This window comes from Lagenorhynchus albirostris, chromosome 15 (genome assembly GCF_949774975.1).
Source record: "Lagenorhynchus albirostris chromosome 15, mLagAlb1.1, whole genome shotgun sequence".
Lineage (NCBI taxonomy): Eukaryota > Metazoa > Chordata > Mammalia > Artiodactyla > Delphinidae > Lagenorhynchus > Lagenorhynchus albirostris.
The window spans coordinates 29,837,244-29,860,086 of record NC_083109.1 but is presented as its reverse complement, the minus strand read 5'-3'; the positions used below and the strand labels follow the sequence as shown (position 1 = coordinate 29,860,086).

At 44.7% G+C, this 22,843-nt stretch overlaps 1 protein-coding gene across 1 annotated transcript in view; it reads left to right on the top strand.

Annotated features, from left to right (window-relative positions):
- The window catches only part of DNAAF9 (dynein axonemal assembly factor 9), a 148,538-nt gene that overhangs the window by 108,304 nt on the left and 17,391 nt on the right, over nt 1–22,843 (top strand). The window contains exons 27-29 of the mRNA XM_060123316.1: nt 1,870–2,028; nt 7,315–7,440; nt 15,444–15,481. Coding sequence (XP_059979299.1) covers nt 1,870–2,028; nt 7,315–7,440; nt 15,444–15,481 — 323 coding nt within the window. The remainder of the gene's footprint in view (nt 1–1,869; nt 2,029–7,314; nt 7,441–15,443; nt 15,482–22,843) is intronic.

Here is a 22,843-nt window from a genome sequence, read left to right as displayed (position 1 = left end):
AGTATGGCTGCTGCCTTTGCTTTGGGGAAAGGGATTCTATGTCTGGGTCTGCCTTGGCACTGGGAAACCTTCTTGTATTCTAGTTTGGCTTGTATTCTAGTTTGGCAAGATAGACAGTTAACCAGATAAGGAAAATAGTATATTAGCTAGTGAAAAGTGCTATGGAGAAATTAATGCAGAGAATGCTATAGGGAGTGCTGGGCTGGGGGAGGGATTCCAGTTTTAAATTGGGTACTCAGGGAAGACCTCACTGAGAAGGTGACATTTGAGCAAAGGCCTGAGGAAATGGGGAAATGAACCCTTGGGTATCTGGGCAAGAGCCCTGTAGCAGCAGGACCAGCATGGGCAGAGGCCTGGGAATGTGCCTGGTCAGCAGGGGAATTCAGGACCAGGGTGGTTAGAACTTGAGAGCTGGTGGATGTGATCCTTCCGTGACCACAAGGGGACTGCGTGAGCTCAGGTGGAACTGGGACATGCTGGCTTAGGCAAAATTGGGGAAATCATTCATCCATCACTTCCATTTGGCTGGCAGATTGCTAAACAACCCTTGCCGACCAGGCTTTTTTTTTTTTTTTTTTTTTTGCGGTACGCGGGCCTCTCACTGTTGTGGCCTCTCCCGTTGCGGGGCACAGGCTCCAGACGCGCAGGCTCAGCGGCCATGGCTCACGGGCCTAGCCACTCCACGGCATGTGGGATCTTCCCGGACCGGGGCACGAACCCATGTCCCCTGCATCGGCAGGCGGACTCTCAACCACTGCGCCACCAGGGAAGCCCCCCGACCAGGCTTTTAATAACTAGTTGGTCTACCTCAAAGTAAGGGATCCTGGGCTTCCCTGGTGGTGCAGTGGTTAAGAATCCGCCTGCCAATGTAGGGGACATGGGTTCGAGCCCTGGTCCAGGAAGATCCCACTTAGTTGCTGCGGAGCAACTAAGCCCATGTGCCACAACTACTGAGCCTGCTCTCTAGAGCCCGCGAGCCACAACTCCTGAAGCCTGTGCGCCTAGAGCCCGTGCTCTGCAAAAAGAGAAACCACCACAGTGAGAAGCTCGCGCACCGCAACAAAGAGTAGCCCCCGCTTGCAACTAGAGAAAGCCCGCACACAGCAACAAAGACCCAACACAACCAAAAATAAATAAATTAAATAAATAAATTTATTTAAAAAAAAAAAAGGCAAGGCATCCTGCAGGAGGCCATATAGCAGAATTGAGAAGACTGAAATCACCTAGAAGTTTGGGAGTTTAGAGTGGGAGATTGTGGGGGGGGGCGCTGTGGGGAGCCTCCTTCATGAGTACTCAATAGCTAACGAGTTCCTCCCTCATTTCCATTGCTTTTGTTCTGTAAAGAATCTGAATTCTTCACCCTACCCATTATCCCATTCTTTTTTTTGACTGTGCCACGTGGCATGTGCGATCTCAGTTCCCCAACCAGGAATTGAACCTGGGCCACTGCAGTGAAAGTGCTGAATCCTAACCACTGGGCCCCTAGGGAACTCCCCCTCCCTCCATTACTTATTCTTAGCAAGAATTTTACTGAAAACTGGACTGAAGCCATTTTACTGAATGATCTTTCAGGAAGTGACTGCCTGTTCAGGAGTCTTTCTCAACTCTGAAATCTGTTGGTCATGTGCTTATCTGACCTTTTTTCCTGTGGCAAGGCATTTCCTGCCAAAAGCTCCAGTGGTAGTGATTGCAGGATACAGGGCTCCCCACCCAGCCAGTGCACTCTGCCTATTTCTGTGGTGCCAGGATTGCTTTCTCCTGTATGGGTTCACTGGACAGAGAGTCTGTGGGTGTACTGGTCACATTTGAATCCACTGGCAGAGCCTATGGGCCTGGTCCTCATGCTGAGATTACACTTGCCATTTCCAGGTGGATGGTATACCGTCAAGTCATGGACAGCTCCGAATGTTTTCACGCTGCCCACTTCCAGAGATACCTTTCCAGTGCCCTGGAGGCCCAACAGAACTGCTCTGCCCGCCAGTCAGCCTACATACGCAAGAAGACCAGACTACTGGTGGTGTTACAAGGGTGAGCGCTGGAAGCCTTTTGGGGATAGTGGGGTAGGGTGGTGACCTTGCCATTATTGTTATTTCATGTGTGGCTAACTTGGGGCACAGAACAAACACACATGCATGAGAAGTGTCTGTGTTACACAGATATGCCTTCAACAAGAACTGTTGCCATCCTGTGGCCCAGAGTGACTGGTGAAGATTGCACACAAGTTTTAAGTTTGGCCTCAACATCATAATATCCTCAGAAGGCAGAGAGTTAGGGAGGTGGTTTTCTGGGCAAGATTCTTTGATAATTCTTCTAACAGTAATGGTCCCTAAGCTTCTTCCTTTTCCACCGAGGCAAGGGAGCTTCAGTTTTTTCAGTCCTCCCTCCTGTGGAGTTGCAGAGACAGTCCCCACACTCTAGTCTCGAGCCCCATCATCCACGGAATGGCTAGTGCAGGAGGGTTTCCTTGGACCCTCAGTGAGGAGCATGAATAATCCAGTTGGGCAAGGAGCTCCCTGTGAGGACAGTTTCGGAGTGTGTACCACTGCTTGGGGAGCCCTGGCTGCAAGGAGCTTCCCTTGACCTGTTCTAAGAGCTTCCAGGGAGGAAGCAGGCCCATCATCCCCTGGGCCCAGAGGAGAACGTGTCAGATCAGGAAAACATGGGCTGTGCTCTTTGCTGCTTTCATTATAGTTGGTGATAAAGAAGCTTTTGGCAGTTCTCACAAAGTGCTTTTGTGCTATGCTGTGTTTTTTTGTGCTCATAATAATTAGTATTTGCAACTGGCTAATTATTTCCAGTAGAGAATAGGCCCGGATCCAAAACCCTGTTTGGTCTCTGGGGTGTGATGGTGAGGACTGGAGGAAAGCCAGGCCGATGGTGCTGCAGGAGGCAGGTGGGAGTATGTGCCCTGCCAGGCCATCTTTCCTCTTCTTTAGATCTTGTTCTTACACCTGCTTTGGGCTTCCCTTCTGTTGACCCTTTTGTCCTACTAGTGGGCTGAGGTTGTGGAAGCCACAGAGCCAGAAGGCTAGAAACCACTTGTTTTCCATCACTTCTAATGGTCAAAGGAATGGGTTGGCCTAGCTTCATCACCTCCTGCTGCTTCTCCAGAGTTGAGTCATTGGGGCTGTGGACCTGGAGTCAGATTTGGTAGCTTGACATTGTGCAGCTGAGGTCATTTCCATCTTCCATTACTTCAGAAAGCATTGTTGACTCCTTGTCTCTAACTGTACAAGTCTGCAAAAGTGCTAGCTGTCCTGGCTGCTCTGGACTGCAGTGACAGTGTATGGCCTGCCCACTTGTACTCTCAGACCCAGTTCTTGCCCAGTCATAGCCCCAGGACACTAGGAACCTCAGATGTATTTCCTGCTGTGGTGCTCACTATGACACTGTTATTACAGGCTGGGCCCATTCTCTTGAGGCACAGCAGGGAACACATGGCAGCCTCTTTGTAGCATGTCCATCTCCTTGGGGCTGGGCCTGAGAGCCCAGTATTGAGGTTGTTGGTGAGGGGACACCCCAGAGGCTTCTCAAGTTGAGAATTTTATTCCTTGAATGTGGCCTTTATTTTGATTTACAGGATTCTGTGCTGTAGGGCAGAGTTTTCTTTTGCCCCTAGAGTGGCCTGGTCCCATTCTACTTACTGCAGCAGGTAGGCAGTGGTACTGAGCTTTGACATCAAGTGGATTATTAGGTTGTTGTTTTAAAAATTAATGTATTTTGAAATGATAAAATTTTAGGAATGGAGGACTGATTAGTGGTTGCCAGGAGTTAGGGATGGGAGTTGGGGGCAGGAGGGAGGTGGGTGTGGTTATAAAAGGGCAACATAAGCAAGCTTTGTGGTGAGGAACTGTTCAGTATCTTTATCGTGGTGGTGGAGCCTACACAGGTGACAAAATTGTATAGAACTTAATACATACACAAATAAGTAAAACTGTGGAAATCTGAGTTTTAATAATTTTAAGGAATTTGAGGGGCTGTATTTGTTTATACTCTGGAACATTGTAAAATTATTCTTTACATTATCTACATTTAAAACAGTATTGCTCAAAACAAAAATTGAATTAATGTAAAACGAGGTAAAATTGTAGGCTTAAATTGCAAATGTAAAATAGAGCCCGAAAGACAATTGTATGGAATATGTTGTTTCAGAGGAAAGAAAGTTAAAGCCCTGCTGGGTTTTTCGTTTCTGTTTTTTTGGGGGGTTTTGTGTTTTTTTTGCAGTACGTGGGCCTCTCACTGTTGTGGCCTCTCCCGTTGCGGAGCACAGCCTCCAGACGCACAGGCTCAGCAGCCATGGCTCACGGGCCCAGCCGCTCCGTGGCACGTGGGATCTTCCCGGACCGGGGCATGAACCTGTGTCCCCTGCATCGGCAGGCAGACTCTCAACCACTGCGCCACCAGGGAAGCCCTTGTTTTTGTTTTTAATAAAGAGAATACTGACAAGAAAGAGGCAATACAAAGAGTTAGTTTTTTGCCTTCATCATGCAGTTGGGGCAGTTTAGCCAGAGTGGCCAGGTACAGGCTTCATCAGTTGGATCGGTGTGCATCCTTCTGAGGTGAGGGCTGCCTCCTGCTGTCTGGAAGCCATGCCCAGGATGGTTATAAGGCAGGGACTGGGCAGTAAGGGAGGGCATTAGCAGGCACACCATTAACAAGTAGAGTGATTGACACCAAAGACCTGCTGTCTGCTTCAGTGGCTCCTGGCTGCAGTGCCCAGATGCTTCACCTAGATACATTGGCCTCACCAAGAAGCCTGGGGCCTGTTTTTTGCTCTAACTTTTTTCCATTAAAATCAGTGAAAATTAATGTAATCCTCTGAAAACTTGGGAATTCCCCAGTCACCCTGTCTAAGGGAAATCTATTGTATTAAAATTGCCAAAATCCTCAGGACTGACTTATAAATGTTTCAGTTCTTTTTTTTTAAATTAAGATGATTATTATTTTTTATTTATGGTTGTGTTGGGTCTTCATTGCTGCACACGGGCTTTCTCTAGTTGCGGTGAGCGGGAGCTACTCTTCATTGCGGTGCGCCAGCTTCTCATTGCAGTGGCTTCACTTGCTGTGGAGCACGGGCTCTAGGTGCGCGGGCTTCAGTAGTTGTGGCTCGCGGGCTCTAGAGCGCAGGCTCAGTAGTTGTGGTGCACAGGCTTAGTTGCTCCGCGGCATGTGGGATCTTCCTGGACCAGGGGTCAAACCCATGTCCCCTGCATTGGCAGGTGGATTCTTAACCACTACACCACCAGGGAAGTCCCTTTCAGTTCTTTTTAGCCCTAAGAAATGAGAGTCTCTACAGCTTGTACCAAACATGGAAAGTAAAAAGCCCCCAGACACTTTTCTTTAGAAGAAGAGGAAAAAGCTGATGCTGAGGAGCAAGGCTAGGGCACTTCACCATGAGCATTAAGGCCATTAAACACAACTACAAAGAGATTTAAGGCAGTTTGTAAGCTTCAGGCCTGCTTACCAGAGTGTTACTGCAGTGTGAGGGGCTCTCCTAGCATCTAGGACCATCCAAACACTACAGAACCAGTGGAAAGCACTCTACATGGTCATATACACACATGCCCAGGCAGTGGGAGAAGCCTTCAAGAGAAACCAGGGAGCAGAGGGCTCGCTCTTTGTAGAACCTAGCACACCATGTTCTCTACTGAAGCGCCCACTGCTGTTTGGTCAGGACTGAGGCAGACCTGGGGTTGGGGGTGCTAATGTTGTTGTGTGGAGTAAAGTCAAGTACCGTTGTACAAATGAATTGTTTGTAGGAACTCAGGAAATAGCCCAGGCAGGCTGTACCTATCCCCCCAGCCCCAGGCTAAGACCAGGTCTGTATGATCAGCAAGGCTGCCCATCAGATTTGCCTTTTCCTCCGTAAGAACTGACCTTTTGTGATAGACTGGGTCAGTCAGGACAGTGTTCTTGGAGTGGCCAGGGGTCTGCCTGGAGTTCAATGTCCAGTTCATTCACCTGCCTTGCTTTAGGCACCATTGATTACAGCACCCAGCAACTACCTTACATTCTTATTGCAGAGACACACAATAAGCAAATTAGAAAATACAGTGTATGTAGCTGTAGTCAGTGCTTTGGAGAAGAATTGGGGTGAGGGTGGGGAGTATCAAGAGAGAGGATTGCTATATCCCATAGGCTGCATGAAGTCAGAGGACACCTCTCTCATCAGATGCCAATTGAGCAGAGACCCGAAGCGGGTTGAGGCAGTGAGGCTTGCAGACATCTGAGGAAAAGAGCATTACAGGAGAGGGGACAGGGAGTGCAAAGGTGAAATTATACCTGGCACGTTCAGGGAAGAGCCAGGAGGTCAAAGTAGTTAGATTCAGGTACAGGAAGAAATAGTAAGAAATTAAACTCATCCCTGCAGTGCGGGTCAGATCTTAGAGGGCTGTGTGGGCCATTGTAAGAGCTTTGGCTTTCAGGCCAAAGGGGGGATGGAAGCCACTCACTCAGTGGCTTACCTGATGGGGTTAGTATGACCCTTCTAACTTTTGTGTTGAAAACAGGTTATAGGGAGATACAAAGACAGATACAAAAAAAAACAAAAAAAAAAAACACAAAAAAAAAAATACAAAAAAAAAAAAAGATACAGATACAAAGACAGAAGCAGTTTGGACTCAGTGGTAGAGTGGTAGAGTGGGAGTATGAGCATAGTTATATTTTAAAGATTAAGAAAAAATGGAGTAAAAGAAGATGCCAAACAAACCTTTGGCCTCGCAGCTGAAAGAGTGGAATCTCCTCTGCTGAGAAGGACAAGACCTCAAGAGGAGCAGATGTGGGAGAGTTGGATCAGGAACATATTAAGTTGTAATTGAAAACATCAAATTGGCCCTGGAGGGAGTTCCAGGCAGGAGATACAAATGCAGTTGGTGTTTGACATGTGTCTACTGACTTGGAGATATGTCTCATAATCCCTCTTTCTCTTGCCTGCATGTTCTGTGAGATGAAAGGAGAGGAAAGAGCTATTAAAGAAAATACACCAATGCGGGAGATCCTAACTTGATTAGAAAACACCAAATCCCACCCTCAGAGCCCCAGGGTCACCTGCAGGCTTCTCATAAGGGGAGTGGGCAGTAGGGTTCTTTCTTCCACTCACTCTTGCGGTTAGAACTAATGGAACTCGGAAATACAGAAGCACTGTGGACTCCAGGGGCTCTAAATCATGAAGTGGGGTGACCCCAAGGAACCTAGTCGCAGTCTCCCCCTTTTGGTTTTCCTTCCACCCTTACTCAGCCACTCGGCAAGCATAACCCTCTTCCCGCACTCTAAAGCGCCAATCGGTAAACTAATTATTCCCTTTTTCCCCCCCAGCTACACAGATGTTATTGATGTTGTCCAGGCCCTGCAGATACATCCAGATTCAAATGTCAAGTCCTCCTTCACCATTGGTGCCATCACAGTGTGTGTGGAGCCCCTGAGCTGCTACATGGAGCACAGGTACATACTTAGGACCACCTCTGGCCCACAGGGTGTGTTGTGTTTAAGTGTACAGAAAGCAGTTTTCTCCCACCTCCCAGTAGGAGACACATCTTTACATGTGCTTATCTTTTGGAATGCATCAGTCTACCTTATATGTAATAAATGCCCAGTTGTCATTTGATTAGTGCTAGGTCCTCAGAGCCAGCATTTGGACTGGCAGCTTCTCACCACTTTGTGCACTGAAAAGTCACCCTTCTAGGACAGTGGGACTTGAAATAGCTTCTCCCAGAAAAAAAGAATGCCTATGGCAGGCTTTTATTTTCCTCTTTACTGCAGGGGAGGGGCTTTGTGTCCCAAGGCACTTGGAGTACCTCACAGATACTTTTTCATGTGGTTAAGCCATCTTAAAGCATCTTACCTCAGTTAATGACACTTATTCTCATTACAAACAGGTGAACTTTTTTTTCTACTTTGGAAGTAATAACAAAGAAAATTGAGTATAATTCACTCATAATCTCACTCAATGTTAACTATTATAATTTTTGTGAATTCCTTTCTGGTCTTTTATGTGCATGCTTTTTTACAGTTGTGGTATACATATAATTTTATATCCTTCTTCTTAGGTTAACGTATAGACATGTTATGTAAGTGAACATATATATGTTCCTGCAATTACAGTGGTAATTACATTTTGATTGGGTATGTAATCATTATGTGCATATATGGACATAATAGTCTTAACCAGCTCCGCATTGTTAGTCACATAGGATGTCTCCAGCTTTTCACTATCATAAATAATGCTATGAGAACATCTTTATCCATATAAATTTCTGAAATTTCAGATAATTTCCTTAGAATAGATTCCTCAAAGATATTAATTAATTGTATGATAGTTTTATTACTCTTTATTCATATTTCCAAATTGCTTTCTGAGTGGGTTTTGCAGTTTATACTGCCTCAGTGGTATCTAGAAGTACCTATTTCATCATGAGAGAAATCCTCACTGGGAAGTGTCAAACATTACAGTGTCCCTTCATAGAGCTATTTGAGTTCCTCTCCCTTTAGCCTAGTAGAATGTATCCAAGGTCTTTAATCATGTGATTTTTCTGGCTAGTCCATATTATTATCATCTCCTGGTAACTGATTGATCTATCCTTAGATCTTCATCTGAAAAAGCTCCCTTCTCGAGTCCCAAGTTGATATCTTTAGACTTCTCGTAGAATTTACATTAGAAGTTACTTCCCTAGTCACCTTAACTGATCCCAAGAAATGTCTTCACCATTCTCCCTTCTCTTTAGCTCTGACCTAGGTTCTGCTCTCCCATAATAAAGCTAAGGTGGTCTATTTTTCCTTCTGCCTTAGGTTAGGTTATTGTAGTGAATGCTGAGCATCCCCATTGTACTTCAGAATGCCATATTGAGTCTTACATGCCACTCTTTCTACCATCCATGTCTCTTCTTTTTCTGAAGTTTTTACTTAAAGATGAGTGAAAGCAGAAAGGGGTCTAACAGGGGACTAGACACTACTAGACATATTAACATAGAAAGGTAGGAAAAGATAGTAATAAACAAAGAACAGACAAAGGTTACACTCTAGACAAGCACTCTTCTACACCGTCAATAAAAAGTTAAGGAGAAGAGAAACTAACAGGGTGGTGAGGGAAGAGCTCAAGGAAGAGATATAAAAGGTCTGGGGAAATGGGGAGGAGGGATCTTCCTGGGGTATTGGAAATGTTCTAAAACAGAATTGTGGCAATGGTTGCACAACTCTGTAAACAATTTACTAAAAATAATCATTGAATTGTACACTTTAAATGAGTAAATTTTATGGTGTACAGGTTATAAATAAAGCAGTTAAATAGAAAAGATCGGGGAAAAGGAATTTAGCTGACAAAAGCAGCTGAAAGATAAACTGTTAGAGTCCTAGAAAGAAAATAAAAATTTCACTATAGAAATGAAAATCTCAAAGCAGTGAGAAGTAAAAGTAGACACTGCTAAAACAAAATGGAAAGGAAATACGGAATTCCCGGGAGGTCCAGTGGTTAGGACTCCTCCCTTCTACTGCAGGGGGCACAGATCCAGTCCCTGGTCGGGGAACTAAGATCCCACAAGCCACACAGCCAAAAAAAAATTTTGAGAGGAAATAGACAAAGAAATGAAGACAATTAGAGAAAAGAGAGGAATTATAGAATACAGATTTAGCTTTTGCAAGGACAGAAATCATTTCTGTTTAATGCTTAGTACATAGTAAGTGCTCATGAAGCGTCTGTGGAATAAATGAGTGTGCCAGCATGTGAGGAATAAGTGTCCTTGAAGAGAATTAAATAAGTAAATCAATAAACAAGCTAAAGATAAGCATATAATCTCTTTAAATATAGAAATAAGGGTAAAGTATATGAATTATAGTTATGGAATATAAAAATACAAATGACAAAATCAGGTGGGTTAAAAAGTATAAGAGATTAGGACTTCCCTGGTGGCGCAGTGGTTAAGAATCTGCCTGCCAATGCAGGGAACACGGGTTTGAGCCCTGGTCCGGGCATATCCCACATGCCATGGAGCAACTAAGCCCATGCGCCACAACTACTGAGCCTGTGCTCTAGAGCCCGTGAGCCACAACTACTGAAGCCCACGCACCTAGAGCCCGTGCTCCGCAACAAGAGAAGTCACCGCAATGAGAAGCAAGCGCACCGCAAAGAAGAGTAGCCCCCGCTCACCGCAACTAGAGAAAGCCCGTGTGCAGCAATGAAGACACAATGCAGCCAAAAAAAAAAAAGTATAAGAGATCAAAAATAATATTTGTCAATAAATCAAAATTACTGATTTGCTCAGTTTTTAGATATTAATGAGAAATTTCCAAATTTACTTTTGAATCCATTCCAGAAAGTAATTTACTATAGTGGTTTACTAATGCTCTGTTGGAAAACTAATGATTAGCCCCTGTGCATGGGCTGTGGAGCTCTTCTGTTTCATGTGCATGGGGGTGCATGTGGAATAGAATAAGAGAATTACGGGACTCATGATCAAGAATAGAAAGTTATTGGGACTTCCCTGGTGGTCCAGCAGTTAAGACTCTGCACTCCCAGCACAGGGGGCCGGGGTTCAATCCCTGGTCAGGGAACTAGATCCCACATGCCTTAACTAGAAAATCCCATGTGCCACAACTAAGACCCGGTGGCTCAGCCAAGTAAATAAATAAATATATTTTTTTTAAAAACTTGGTTAAAAAAAAAAGAATAGAAAGTTATTAAATAACATTAATCCCATTCCATTAAGAAAAAAATTAAGTGGGCCAGTGTTAAGCCCATAATTTTTTTTTTTTTTAAAGAAGATGTTGGGGGTGGGAGTTTATTAATTAATTAATTAATTTTTGCTGTGTTGGGTCTTCGTTTCTGTGCGAGGGCTTTCTCTAGTTGTGGCAAGCGGGGGCCACTCTTCATCGTGGTGCGCGGGCCTCTCACTATCGCGGCCTCTCTTGTTGTGGAGCACAGGCTCCAGACGCGCAGGCTCAGTAGTTGTGGCTCCCGGGCCTAGTTGCTCCGCGGCATGTGGGATCTTCCCAGACCAGGACTCAAACCTGTGTCCCCTGCATTAGCAGGCAGATTCTCAACCACTGTGCCACCAGGGAAGCCCAGCCCATAAATTTTTAAAAAGCAAAAACAATCTGGGAATTCCCTGGCAGTCCAGTGGTTAGGACTTGGTGCTTTCACTGCCGTGGCCTGGGTTCGCTCCCTGGTTGGGGAACTAAGATCCTGCAAGCTGCATGGCATGGCCAAAAGAAAGAAAGAAACAAAGGAGGGGGAGGGAGGGAGGGAGGAAGGACGGAAGGGAGGGAGGGAGGGAGAGAGGGAGGGAGGAAGGAAGGGAGGAAGGAATCCATCCTTACATAGCCAACTGTGGTAGATTAAAATTATGGCCACAGCAGAAGCAGCCCCTCCCATCAAGACCTGAAGAGTCGAATCTACTTCTCACCTGGGCATTGTGACTAGGCTTTGGCCAGTGGGACATCAAGAAGCATGAAACAAACCAAGGCTTGAAAAGCATTTACACATTGGGGTTTGCCCTCTCTTGCTTCTGGGAGCTAAGACCACCATATGAAGAAGCCTGGGCTAGGCTGCTTGAGGATGAAAGACCATGTGGAGAGAGAGGCCCAGCCATCCATTCCTACCATTTGGACTGAGACCCCAGTTGGGCCTGTGAGTGAGACCATTTTAGATAATCATCAGCCCCAGCTGAGCTGCCCCAGGCCAAAACAACTGCCCATTCAACCTATAGAATCATGAGAAATAATAAATCATCATTATTTTAAGCCACTTAGTTTTGGGGTGATTTTTTATACTGCAACAGTGTAAGAAAATAGGTACACATATACACTCTTTTTTTTTTCCATACACTGTTGATAGGAATGTAAAATGATTTAATCTCTTTGGAGACAAATATGGCCATTCCATTGCTCAAATTTTATCATACAGTTATATTTTTACAAATGTGCAAAGATATATAGGTATAGGGGTGTTTGTTTCAGGCAGAATTTTTAATTCCAAACAGTAGAGCCCACTCCAGCATGTCTAGCTGGGGAGGAATTTACTAATGTACATTATAGCTTGCAGAGTCTCTAGGAGGGTCAGGCTGTATTGGCTAGGCAGCCAGGTGGAACACTCAAACTTCCTGTAGGGCTGCCCCGGTGAAGGGGATATCTCAACCACTTCTTCCACCAGAAAATGGAGTCTGCTTACCATACATTCCCTCACTCACCATGCTCATTGCCACTTGGAGTCTAGGTGGTAGAACTTCAGCCATATGCCTGCACCAGACGGCAAGAAAGGCTGGAAAAGCAGTTTTCTGCCATTTACGCCAGGGACGGGCTTCCCAATTCCAAGTCTGGGAAAGGTGTTTAGAAGGTACTGGGCAGTCTGAAATATGACAGGTGTGCTCTGCAATGTTCAAGACAACACTATTAATAATATCAAAGAACTGGAAATAATCCAAATGCTCAATTAGTAAGTGACTGGTTAAATTTGGGGATATTCATAATGGACTGCTATGCAGGCATTTTTTAAATTCAAGTAGATTTTTATCTTCTAACATAGAAAATGGCCATAATATTTTATGAAGTGAGAAAAACAAATTACCAAAACAATGTATATTTTTTAAATGTTTACTTGTATACGCATAGAAAATATCTAGAAGGATACATGCCAGACTGTGAAATGGTTGTTCCTTCTGGGAAATGACCAGTTCCTTGGGGGCAAATGTTGGATGATGGGAAAACCATTTGATATTTTATAGTATCACGTATATTGCTTCTTTTAATGTAACAGCTTTATTGAAGTTTCTGTGGATATACTTATTCTGGACATTTCATGAATGGAATCATATAATATGTGGCCTTTTGTGTCTGGCTTCTTTCAGGGTTCATCCATGTTGTAGCATGTGTCAGTGTTTCATTCCTTTTTATTGACAAATATTTCATTGTATGGATATATCACATCTTTTTTATCCATTCATCAGTTGATGGACATTTGAGTTATTTGCATCTTTTGGCTATCATAAATATACTGCTATGAATGTTTATGTATTAAGTTTTCATATGGTTGTATGTTTTCTGTTCTCTTGGGTAGAATTACTGGGTCATATGGTAACTGTATATTTAACTTTTTTTTTTTTTTTTATATTTAACTTTTTGAGGAACTGCAAACTTACCCAAAGCCACTATACCATTTGCATCCTCATCAGCAATGTATGAGGGTTCCCATTTCTCCACATCTTCACCAATACTTGTTATTTGTCTGTCTTCAATAATATTACAGTTTAGGGCTTCCCTGGTGGCGCAGTGGTTGAGAGTCTGCCTGCCAATGCAGGGGACACGGGTTTGTGCCCTGGTCCAGGAGGATCCCACATGCCGGAGCGGCTGGGCCCGTGAGCCATGGCCGCTGGGCCTGTGCGTCCGGAGCCTGTGCTCTGCAACGGGAGAGGCCACAGCAGTGAGAGGCCCGCGTACCGCAAAAAAAAAAAATAATAATAATAATATTACAGTTTAGTAGGGAGGACGATATGCAGAGAAGGAAAGGAGTGAGCCAACATTTGTTTTCCACTGTTTGTTAGACACTGTGATGCTTTACCCCTTTCAAACCTCAAAATCCCCTTTAGGTATTTTGGGAGGCATTTAAGGTAGGCATCATTACCATGTTTTACCATGAGGAAGCTGTTGCTCAGAAAAGTTAAATAATTTTCCAAATGCCACACCCATGACATGTACACAATTAATCATGATATAGGGTAGGAAGTGCTGTAATAAAAGATTCATGTAATTTTATAAGAATTATAAAAAAGCAATAACTCATAGTTGGATTAGTAAAGAAAGCCAGCATATGAATTTGAAGGACAGGGATGCCAGAGATGCCAAGATATGAGAAGAAATTGCATGCATGTGCAAGTCCATGTGTTCTGAGTATTTTCTTTGCACCTGTTTAAAGTGAGCAGCTTAATGGCCCTCTACCCTGTCAGGGGTTTAAAACATGAGCATCCAACCTGTGATTGTATAAGATGCCTTGAGGGGAAACATTGCTCAGCCTTGTCTAAGATGCCACTGGTGTGAATTTCTGTGGGCTACTGCAAGAAAGCAAGCAGGGTACTGAGAAGGGCTTTTAAGGGCATGTACTCTAAAGTCACAGGTACTTACTTGATGGGGACAGTCATTTTTCTAAGAATGCATTTGCTGTGTGGCTGGCCATTCAGTGGACTATGAATGCAGTGAAGTCAGTGACCTCTATTCTTGGGAGACTCTGGTGCGGATGTCTCTTCCTTTGCTCCAGGGCTCCTGACCTTGCTCAGAGCACATGGGGATTCTCCCATGGAATTCTTTAGAAACCATGAAGGAGTCAGGCAAGTGAACTAGATCCACAGCCCAAAGTTGTATTCATCCAGCACACTCATCCACCAAATTTGGTTCCAAATGCTGTGTGTCTGGCTGTTGTCAGAAATCAAATTAAAAGATGAGGATTTGCCACCACCAAGAAAATTGCAGGAGAGAAACTCCCCTCAGTGTTTTGAACAGCACTAATACCTGCCAACTACACCAGGAACAGTTCAGAGGGTGGCTTCATCAAGCATCTTATTTGCAGGGGAAGAAAGCACAGGAGCTCTGTGGTGCCAAATGAACCCGGGTCCCTGTATAAGCTCTCCCATTTCCTAGCTGCATGTGGGACCTTGGGCCAAGTGCTTAGCTTGCTTAGCCAACCTAAACCCACTCTTTGTGGTTTTTAGGTAGCCAAGGCACAGGGTGGATGTGAGAATAAAATTGTATATATGAACTGCTTGCACAGTGCCCAGCCCATGGTAAGAACTTGATAAAAGGCAGCTATTCTCATTAGTGTTAGCTTTCTTCTCTAAGAAGAGCACTGTGGTGTTTTAGAAGTTTTAAAGCACTGAGAATATGGGCTTTTCTCTGGAGCTTACTGCAGAGCTACAGTTGTTAACTCACACTTTGGATTAGTCACCCTCAATCCAATCAGTCAGTTTCCTACATTTCATTCACCGTTTGAGCTCAGAATAGGATTAAAGGGAAACCAGGATTCTGTTGTGCACATAAAGGGAAATATGGCAACTTTGGTACTGAAGGCCCTTGGCACAGTTAGGTAAAATAATTCTCATTTTCCCTTGAAATTTCCCCTTTACTGTCAGGACAGTATCTCTTTGGGAGGGTGGAAAAGAAGACCAAGTTCTCTTTCTCCATTTCTTATAGTCTTGAGAGCTGGCCCTGTCCTCAGTATCCCCTCTTCAACATTCCACCAAGAGTTGGCCACTTTGGGACTTCTGTGGGGTTTCTGGCTTAGGGGACTTTGGTTCAAAGCTATGAAAACCTTTTGTATAATCATGGCTATCCTTAATGTTCAGTGTTGCCTGCCCGTTGCCCCACTGAGTAAGTCATCTTGTATGTTAGTGATATTCACATTTTTGTGAGAAATAACCAATGAAAATTCTGAGATTAATGGTTTTAAAATATTTCTTTTTTCTCCCTAGATTTCTCTTTCCTAAATGTCTCGACCAGTGTTCACAAGGTAAGCAATATGCTCTGTTTTCGCTTGCAAGCCTTTCAAATTATGTTTAGATGCGACAGACTTTTCTTCATGCTCCCACCTACCATTCTGAAATCTAAAGCAAATAAAACTGATCCAGGGAAGACTTGGGCATTTTTTGCTTTTATCATATTTGATAGGCAGATTTCTTCCGAGAGTTTGTCTCTTAATGATAATAAATTGCCATGGCAACACCTCTTCTGAGCTGGGCTTAAGTCTGCCCTGGCCTTCCAGCTAATGTCAGTGGACTGAATAGGTATTCCTAGCCTGTGGATCAGCAAGATTTTGATGCATTTCTCCTGTCCCATGAGTGAGAATATGGCCAAGTAGAACCTCCTCCCTTAGTCCCCTGCTACATATACTGAAATTTTCCACGTCTCCTTTATAACATTTAGAAAAATCCACACATCCTGTAGGTTACACTCATCCTTGCATTGTCCTACCTTCTGGCAGCCTGGGAGCAGCACTTTTTAGTCATATTAGCTATGATGGCTGGAGACCCAGAATAAATTCTAAATTTCCTACAGTTAGTGATAAAATACTTATTGTTGTCAGAAGGCCTGGGGTCTGGGCTTCCTGAAACAGCCCAGCAAGTAGAAATCAGATGGAAGAAAAGAACTCAGTGTCACCAGCACGGTTTTGCCCTGCTGATGCCATTGCCAATCCACAGGGAATGGAGACAACAGAGCATTCGTAGAGCTGTTGTCTTGGGGAAGGGCTGAGCTGGAGGCTGTGCAGGGCAGGAGGCCGGGTCACTGGAGAGAAGAATGTGTGTGTTGGACTGCTGCACCAGGGAGTCTCAAGTCTAGCTTTTAGAGGCCCCTGTTGCTTTCTAGGCACTGCACCCCAGAAGCAGAGTTGAATGGAGGTTGGCTGGGTCTATCCACCGTGTCCACCCCAGGTAGATTAAAGAGATTTTATAGGGGCTGGGTTAGTAGGATCTGGTAACAGACTAGATGGGGGGACATTGAAAAAGGGGGTATCTGGAGTGACTCCTAGGTTTCTAGCTTGGGAGATTGGAAAGGTTGGTGGTACCTATCCTTGAAATAGACTACATAGGAGAAAACATAGGTCCAGGAGATAACCAAAGAGAGCTGTCTGGTCCTTCGATAAATGTTTGGAAGTCATGATCAAAGCCAACGGTGTGGGCTGTAGTAAGCCCCTCTGACTATATGATCGATCATATAGTGATCGATCACATAACTGATCACATGAAGATTGCCACCCTAGTGCCCCTTGGCTTCTTGACACTTTCTCCTTCAGTGCCCCTCTTCTTTTTTTGCATGTGGGAAAAAGATGATCAGGCTACCTTGGCAAAGAACCTTAAGCAAGTGTTCTGTCTTTACTGTCCATGAACCTGGGCCAGTATTGCAAGAGGAAAGCTCTTTTAGGCCAAGACAGAATGAGTTCTGTCTGGGATTTTGTAGGCATATTTCATTAGCACTGCCTTCCAACTCATTGTTCAAAGGTAATGTGTGTCAATTCTGTACTTATATAAAGAAAGCTAGGGTGGGGGTGGGAGGACTTCCCTGGTGGTCCAGTGGTTAAGAATCCGCCTTCCAACGCAGGGAACTCGGGTTCGATCCCTGGTCGGGGAACTAAGATCCCACGTGCTGCGGGGCAACTAAGCGCGTGCACTGCAACTGCTGAGCATGCGAGCCACAACTAGAGAGCCTGCATGCCACAACTACAGAGCCCACACGCTTTGGAGCGCACATGCCACAAGAAGAGAGAAGCCTGTACACCACGACAAAAGATCTCATGTGCCACAACTAAGACCCAACGCAGCCAAAAATTAAATAAATTTTTTTTTTTTTTTTTTTTTTTTTTTTGCGGTACGCGGGCCTCTCACTGCTGTGGCCTCTCCCGTTGCGGAGCACAGGCTCCGGACGCTCAGGTTCAGTGGCCATGGCTCACGGGCCCAGCCGCTCCGCGGCATGTGGGATCCTCCCAGACCAGGGCACGAACCCGTGTCCCCTGCATCGGCAGGCGGACTCTCAACCACTGCACCACCAGGGAAGCCCAAATATGTTTTTAAGAAAAGAATTAAAAGAAAAAAAAAAAAAAAGAAAGCCAGGGGAATTCCCTGGCAGTCCAGTGGTTAGGACTGCCACAGCCTGGGTTCAGTGCCACAGTCACTCCCACAGCCTGGGTTCAGTCCCTGGTTGGAGGCGTAAAAAAAAAAAAAGAAAGCTGGAAATGTGATCAGATGTAGACAGATAACCTTGAGGCCATATATGCTGTTTTCTGAACTGCAAAGGGCTTGTTAAGTGATAGTGCCTTGGTAGACATCTTCCCCTTACATCTGGGCCAAGAGGACACTATAGACTGATCTGACCTAATTCACCATGGGCATGGACCTTCTGGGGAGAGAGGAGATAAAATGCAAGTATTTCTTCTTCCTCAGAGATTTGGTGGCTCTCTTAGAGGTAGAATCTGCCACCGGTAGACAAACATTTTACGTCCTAAGGGAGCAGTTGCCTCCCTTCGCTCCTGTTCATGAGTTAAGCTCCCTGATTCATTGCTTTTACAACAAAGGATTATTTTACAATGAGAAAAGCACTGTATTGCAGCCACAAGATGATGTGTATTACAGAGATCCAAGGATTAGGAAATAATCTCAATGCTTAAACAGCAAGCAAGGCTCATTATAATGCTGGCTTTAAAACAGAGCACAGATAATTTACTACCATGATCTGCTTTTAGATGTATCTGTAGATAGACAGAAGAAGTGAGATTTGTGTTCTTCTGGGTTGCTGGAAGTCTTTAGCCAGACTGGGATGGTCAAACAGACCTCAGAGATGTTTCTCCACTCTTGGGAACAGGCCAGTCCAGGCTGCCTGCTCACTCACAACCCAGACTGGTGAGGCGTTGGCCAAATCAGAGTATCCACTCCTTGATAACAGAGCAGAAGGAAGCTCCCGGCCCAAGCAAGATGAAACCGCTCATGATGGCCTCTTCACCCTGTGCTCCAGATAACTGCTGTACCTTGCCTTGAAGATGGCATTTCCTCTTGGCAGGTAGCAGATTGCATAGCTGGCCCAAGGAATGCTGGGGATAATCCTTTTGCTTGTTTCTCCACAAAGCAAAGCCCCTTTTATATGTCCAATTCCTGACCTAGAATCCAAAGCCCACAGTGTTTGTCTACATGGTACTCATGGGGCAGACAGGACTTCGGGCAAGTTATCTGTCAGAGACTCGGATCCTAGCCTTTTCTCAGGCAGGACAAGCCTGTGCTTGTGACCCTGCTGCATGCCACTCAGGTTGGCACATTCGCAGTAGTCTGACTCTCCAGTTTCTTCTGCCCAAGTAGATGCTAAGTAGAGTCCTAGGGCCTTTATAGATCTTCTCTCAGCCTTTCCTGACTCCTCACTGCAAGATCCACCACAGCTATTCTTGTCTTCCACCCCTGGTAATGTCATGGGCCTCTCGCAGGAGCCGGCTCTCATAACTGCCATCTCTGGAATGTGCTGAGCCTTCTAGAACCCTGCCTGCCACCCCACTGTGCCACATTCTGGGCCTGGCTGCCTGGCCTTGCTTTACTCAGTTTCCAAAGGCCCCAGCCACTTCCTGTGGCTGCACCAGGACATGGGGTTCTGGTAGTAGGCTCACCAGGCTGTCCTCACTGCCTCCCCACAGCCTGCAGAGTGACCTTTCTAAATGGGAATGGAAGCACAGGCACTACCAGTGTCACCTTTGTTAGGAGGCTTTCCTAAAACTCTGACTGCAGATGGTCCATCTTAATGTTAAAGCTTATGAACAAGGAAGGCATGTGAGAAACCTTTTTAAAATAGAATAAACAAAATGCAGACATATTCTCCATTTGAATTCCTAAGTCTTGTGCTATTACCACATCTAGGCCATACCTGAAGACCTTGAGAATAGAAGTTTTAAGTGTAGGAGAAGCTGTTAAGAAAATGTGGTTCTGTATATTCCTATATACTTGTATATGCATAGACTATCTGAGGAGGCATACCCAAAATCTGGTTATTAGTGGTTGCCTCTGCGGAGGAGAAATAAGGCTCAGGGTGCCAGAGAAGGGAAGAAGAAACTTGAACACCCGTTTGTACCTTACGAATTTTGCACCAAAAATATGTATATACTAATAAATCTTAGAAACCTTTCCAGATGGCTGTCTGATGAATAGTACTTGCTCAGACCTGCAAGTGGGAGAATTTTTGGCATGTGGGTACCCACGGCTTAGTTTCTTAGGCAGCTGCCTCGGAGGTCAGGTTGCATGTGTCTTTTATTACACTTCATTTATTCGTTCATTTATTCAGCAAATTTTTATCTAATGCCTGCTGTAACCCAGTCCTGGGGGATTAAGAAAGGCTTCTGGAAGAGGTGCTATTCAAATTGTCTACACCCTGAAGGAGGAGTTGGCCCTCCTTCAAAAAAATGAGAGAAAGGATGGCTCCAGGCAGAAGAAACAGCAAGATTGAAGGCCTGATGGTGATTAGAGTACGACTAGGGCCCTGAGGAAGTGCATCATGCAGATAGGTCAAGCAGGCCAAGAAGTTTAGATATCAGCCTAAAAATAATTGGAATGCATTAAATATTTTAAGTAGGGAAGTGACTTGATCAGATTTATGTTTTTGAAAGATAACTCTTACTACAATAGGAAGAATGAATTGTAGTAAAGGAAGCCTGGAAGTAGAGAGAATGAGCAGTAACCTAGTGAAGAGAGAGCAGTGGTCTAAACCAGGCAAATGGTAGCAGGGACTGAGAGTGGAGGATGGACGATGGCCCAGGTTTGGGGAACTAGGCAGTCGGTGTGCCTTTCACCAAGTGACCGCTTGGATGTCAGGGGAAGCCATTGAGGAAACTCACCTTTGAATCCTCAGAGGTCTCTCAAGCACTGTGCAGAGGCATATAGGCCATATTTACCTAAGGCCGACTGACTTGCTGTGGAGCACTAACAGATACCTGTGAAGAGCAGGACTCATGTCTCAGAACCAAGGAACCAATAGATTCCCAAACAGTGTGTAAGCACTCAGGAAGCAGATTATGTGCTCAGCAGTCGAGCCCTACCTTCTGACATCTATGATCCTAGGCATATTGTATACCCTTCGTGTGTGCCTTGTCCCCATTGTAACACACGACCATTGACATGAAGCTCCTAACCCCTGTTCCCTGGTTGCGAATGGAATGTGGTTATGAGGTTAGATTCAGTCTTCAGAGTTTTGGAACACTTTTTATAAATATGATTGGTGAGAGGAAGGAAGTATCACTAACTTCTGCCTCAGACCAGAGGCAGGGACCAGGGGTCCTGGAAGTTGCCTTCAAACCAGTGATAGCCACTCATCTAAACCATGGGCTCAGCAGCCTAGGCTGGTGAGAGTCACGTGACTTACCTTCCTGCTTGTCGCTGTGGCTAAGGCGTGCCACAGCCACCTCTGTCAGTCTGAGGAATCGGTCCAGGCTCCTTGGTGTACATGTAGGGGTCCCATTCCCAAATGATGAGATGGTGGTGGTAGTAGTGTCAGGTTGCATTTAATGAGTTCTTACTCTCTGTAGCCTGTGATAAAGCATTTCACAGATAACCTGGAGGTATGTGTTCCCATCTGACAGAGGAGGAAATTTGGGCTCAGAGAGAAAGTTGAGCAATTTGCCTAATGTCACCCATGAATAATTAGTGGAACCGAAAATTCAGACTCAGGTTTGCTTGGCTCCAAAACCCACGCTTTAATCTTTACCTTATGCTATCTTTTTACATATATGAAGATAAATAAAAATATAAGCCTTATATTTTAAGCACTGCCCGTGTTATTCAAAGGAGCTCTCGTAGTTCAGAGAAAGGGAGACAGCAAGGTGGCATGAGGGGAGGATTGGGATGATAACGGTATTAGAGAAGATTGTAAGGAAGAAGTAAGCTTTACCAAAAAATTTTTTTAAAAGGCTTAAGTGAAAAAACAAGGTACAGAATGGTATAGTATGCCACTGTTTGTGGGAAAAATGTATACATACACATTTACTTGTAAATACTCAGCACATATCTGGAAGAAAACTCTGATAAATATGGTTGCCTCCAGGGAAAGAAGTAGGTTGCTGGGTAGGAAGGGAATTTACTTTGTCTGTGAACTCTTCTGTACATTATGAGTTTTGCCCTGAAAAACTAAGTACAGCTAATTTTTTAAAAAACAAAACACTTGACTGAAGTGAACAGTAAGAGTCCTCTGTACTGAATATTCATTATTCAGGATCCTACAATTACAAGGTTACTTAGGAAAGCTGAAGTCTCATAATTTAGAGACATTCACTTATGAACTAATCGTTTATAAAACTAGTCTCGGGCTTCCCTGGTGGCGCAGTGATTGAGAGTCTGCCTGATGATGCAGGGGTTGCGTGTTCGTGCCCTGGTCCGGGAAGATCCCACATGCCGCGGAGCGGCTGGGCCCGTGAGCCATGGCCGCTAAGCCTGCACATCCAGAGCCTGTGTTCCTGAACGGGAGAGGCCACAACAGTGAGAGGCCACGTACCACAAAAACAAACAAACAAACAAAAAACTAGTCTCTATTAGTAAAAAGATTGATGATGAGCATTGAGTATTCTTAGGTATAGAATTAATTATAACACCTATGAGAATGCTATTACAAGATAGAATATAAATGTTGAAACTCTCAAAACCCTATAAATGAAATTATATTTAATAAAAAATTAGGAGGCAACGAGAGAGAGATTACCTCTACATCTTCTCAAGTGGGAGATCAGTAAATTTTAAAGCTGTTAAGTCAATTTGTAAAGAGTTAGTTGTACTCTTTAAAGATACAAAATTATCCACTTGGGCTTCCCTGGTGGCATGGTGGTTAGGAATCCAACTGCCAAGTCAGGGGACACGGGTTTGAGCCCTGGTCTGGGAAGATCCCACGTGCCGCGGAGCAGCTAAGCCCAGGTGCCACAACTACTGAGCCTGCGCTCTAGAGCCCATGAGCCACAACTGCTGAAGCCCACGCTCCTAGAGCCTGTGCTCCACAACCAGAGAAGCCACCGCAGTGAGAAGCCCGCACACCGCAATGAAGAGTAGCCCCCGCTCGCCACAACTAAAGAATGCCCGCAGCAACGAAGACCCAACACAGCCATAAATAAATAAATAAATAAATAAATTTATAAGAACAGTAAAACTTAAAAAAAGTATCCACTAGAGGAACTATAAAATTATTAATGTAGCCAACCAGAACGTGATAGTGGAGAAGTGGGGCAAATTTAAGGGTATATGAACTTCCTTGTCTGTCATGTGGAAAAGTCAAAAGACATTGTCTAAAGGTGACATAAGGATAGCTATCATAAGAACATAAAACAGACTATAAGCCCACCACTTATCAGAAGGAAAGCAGAAAACAATGC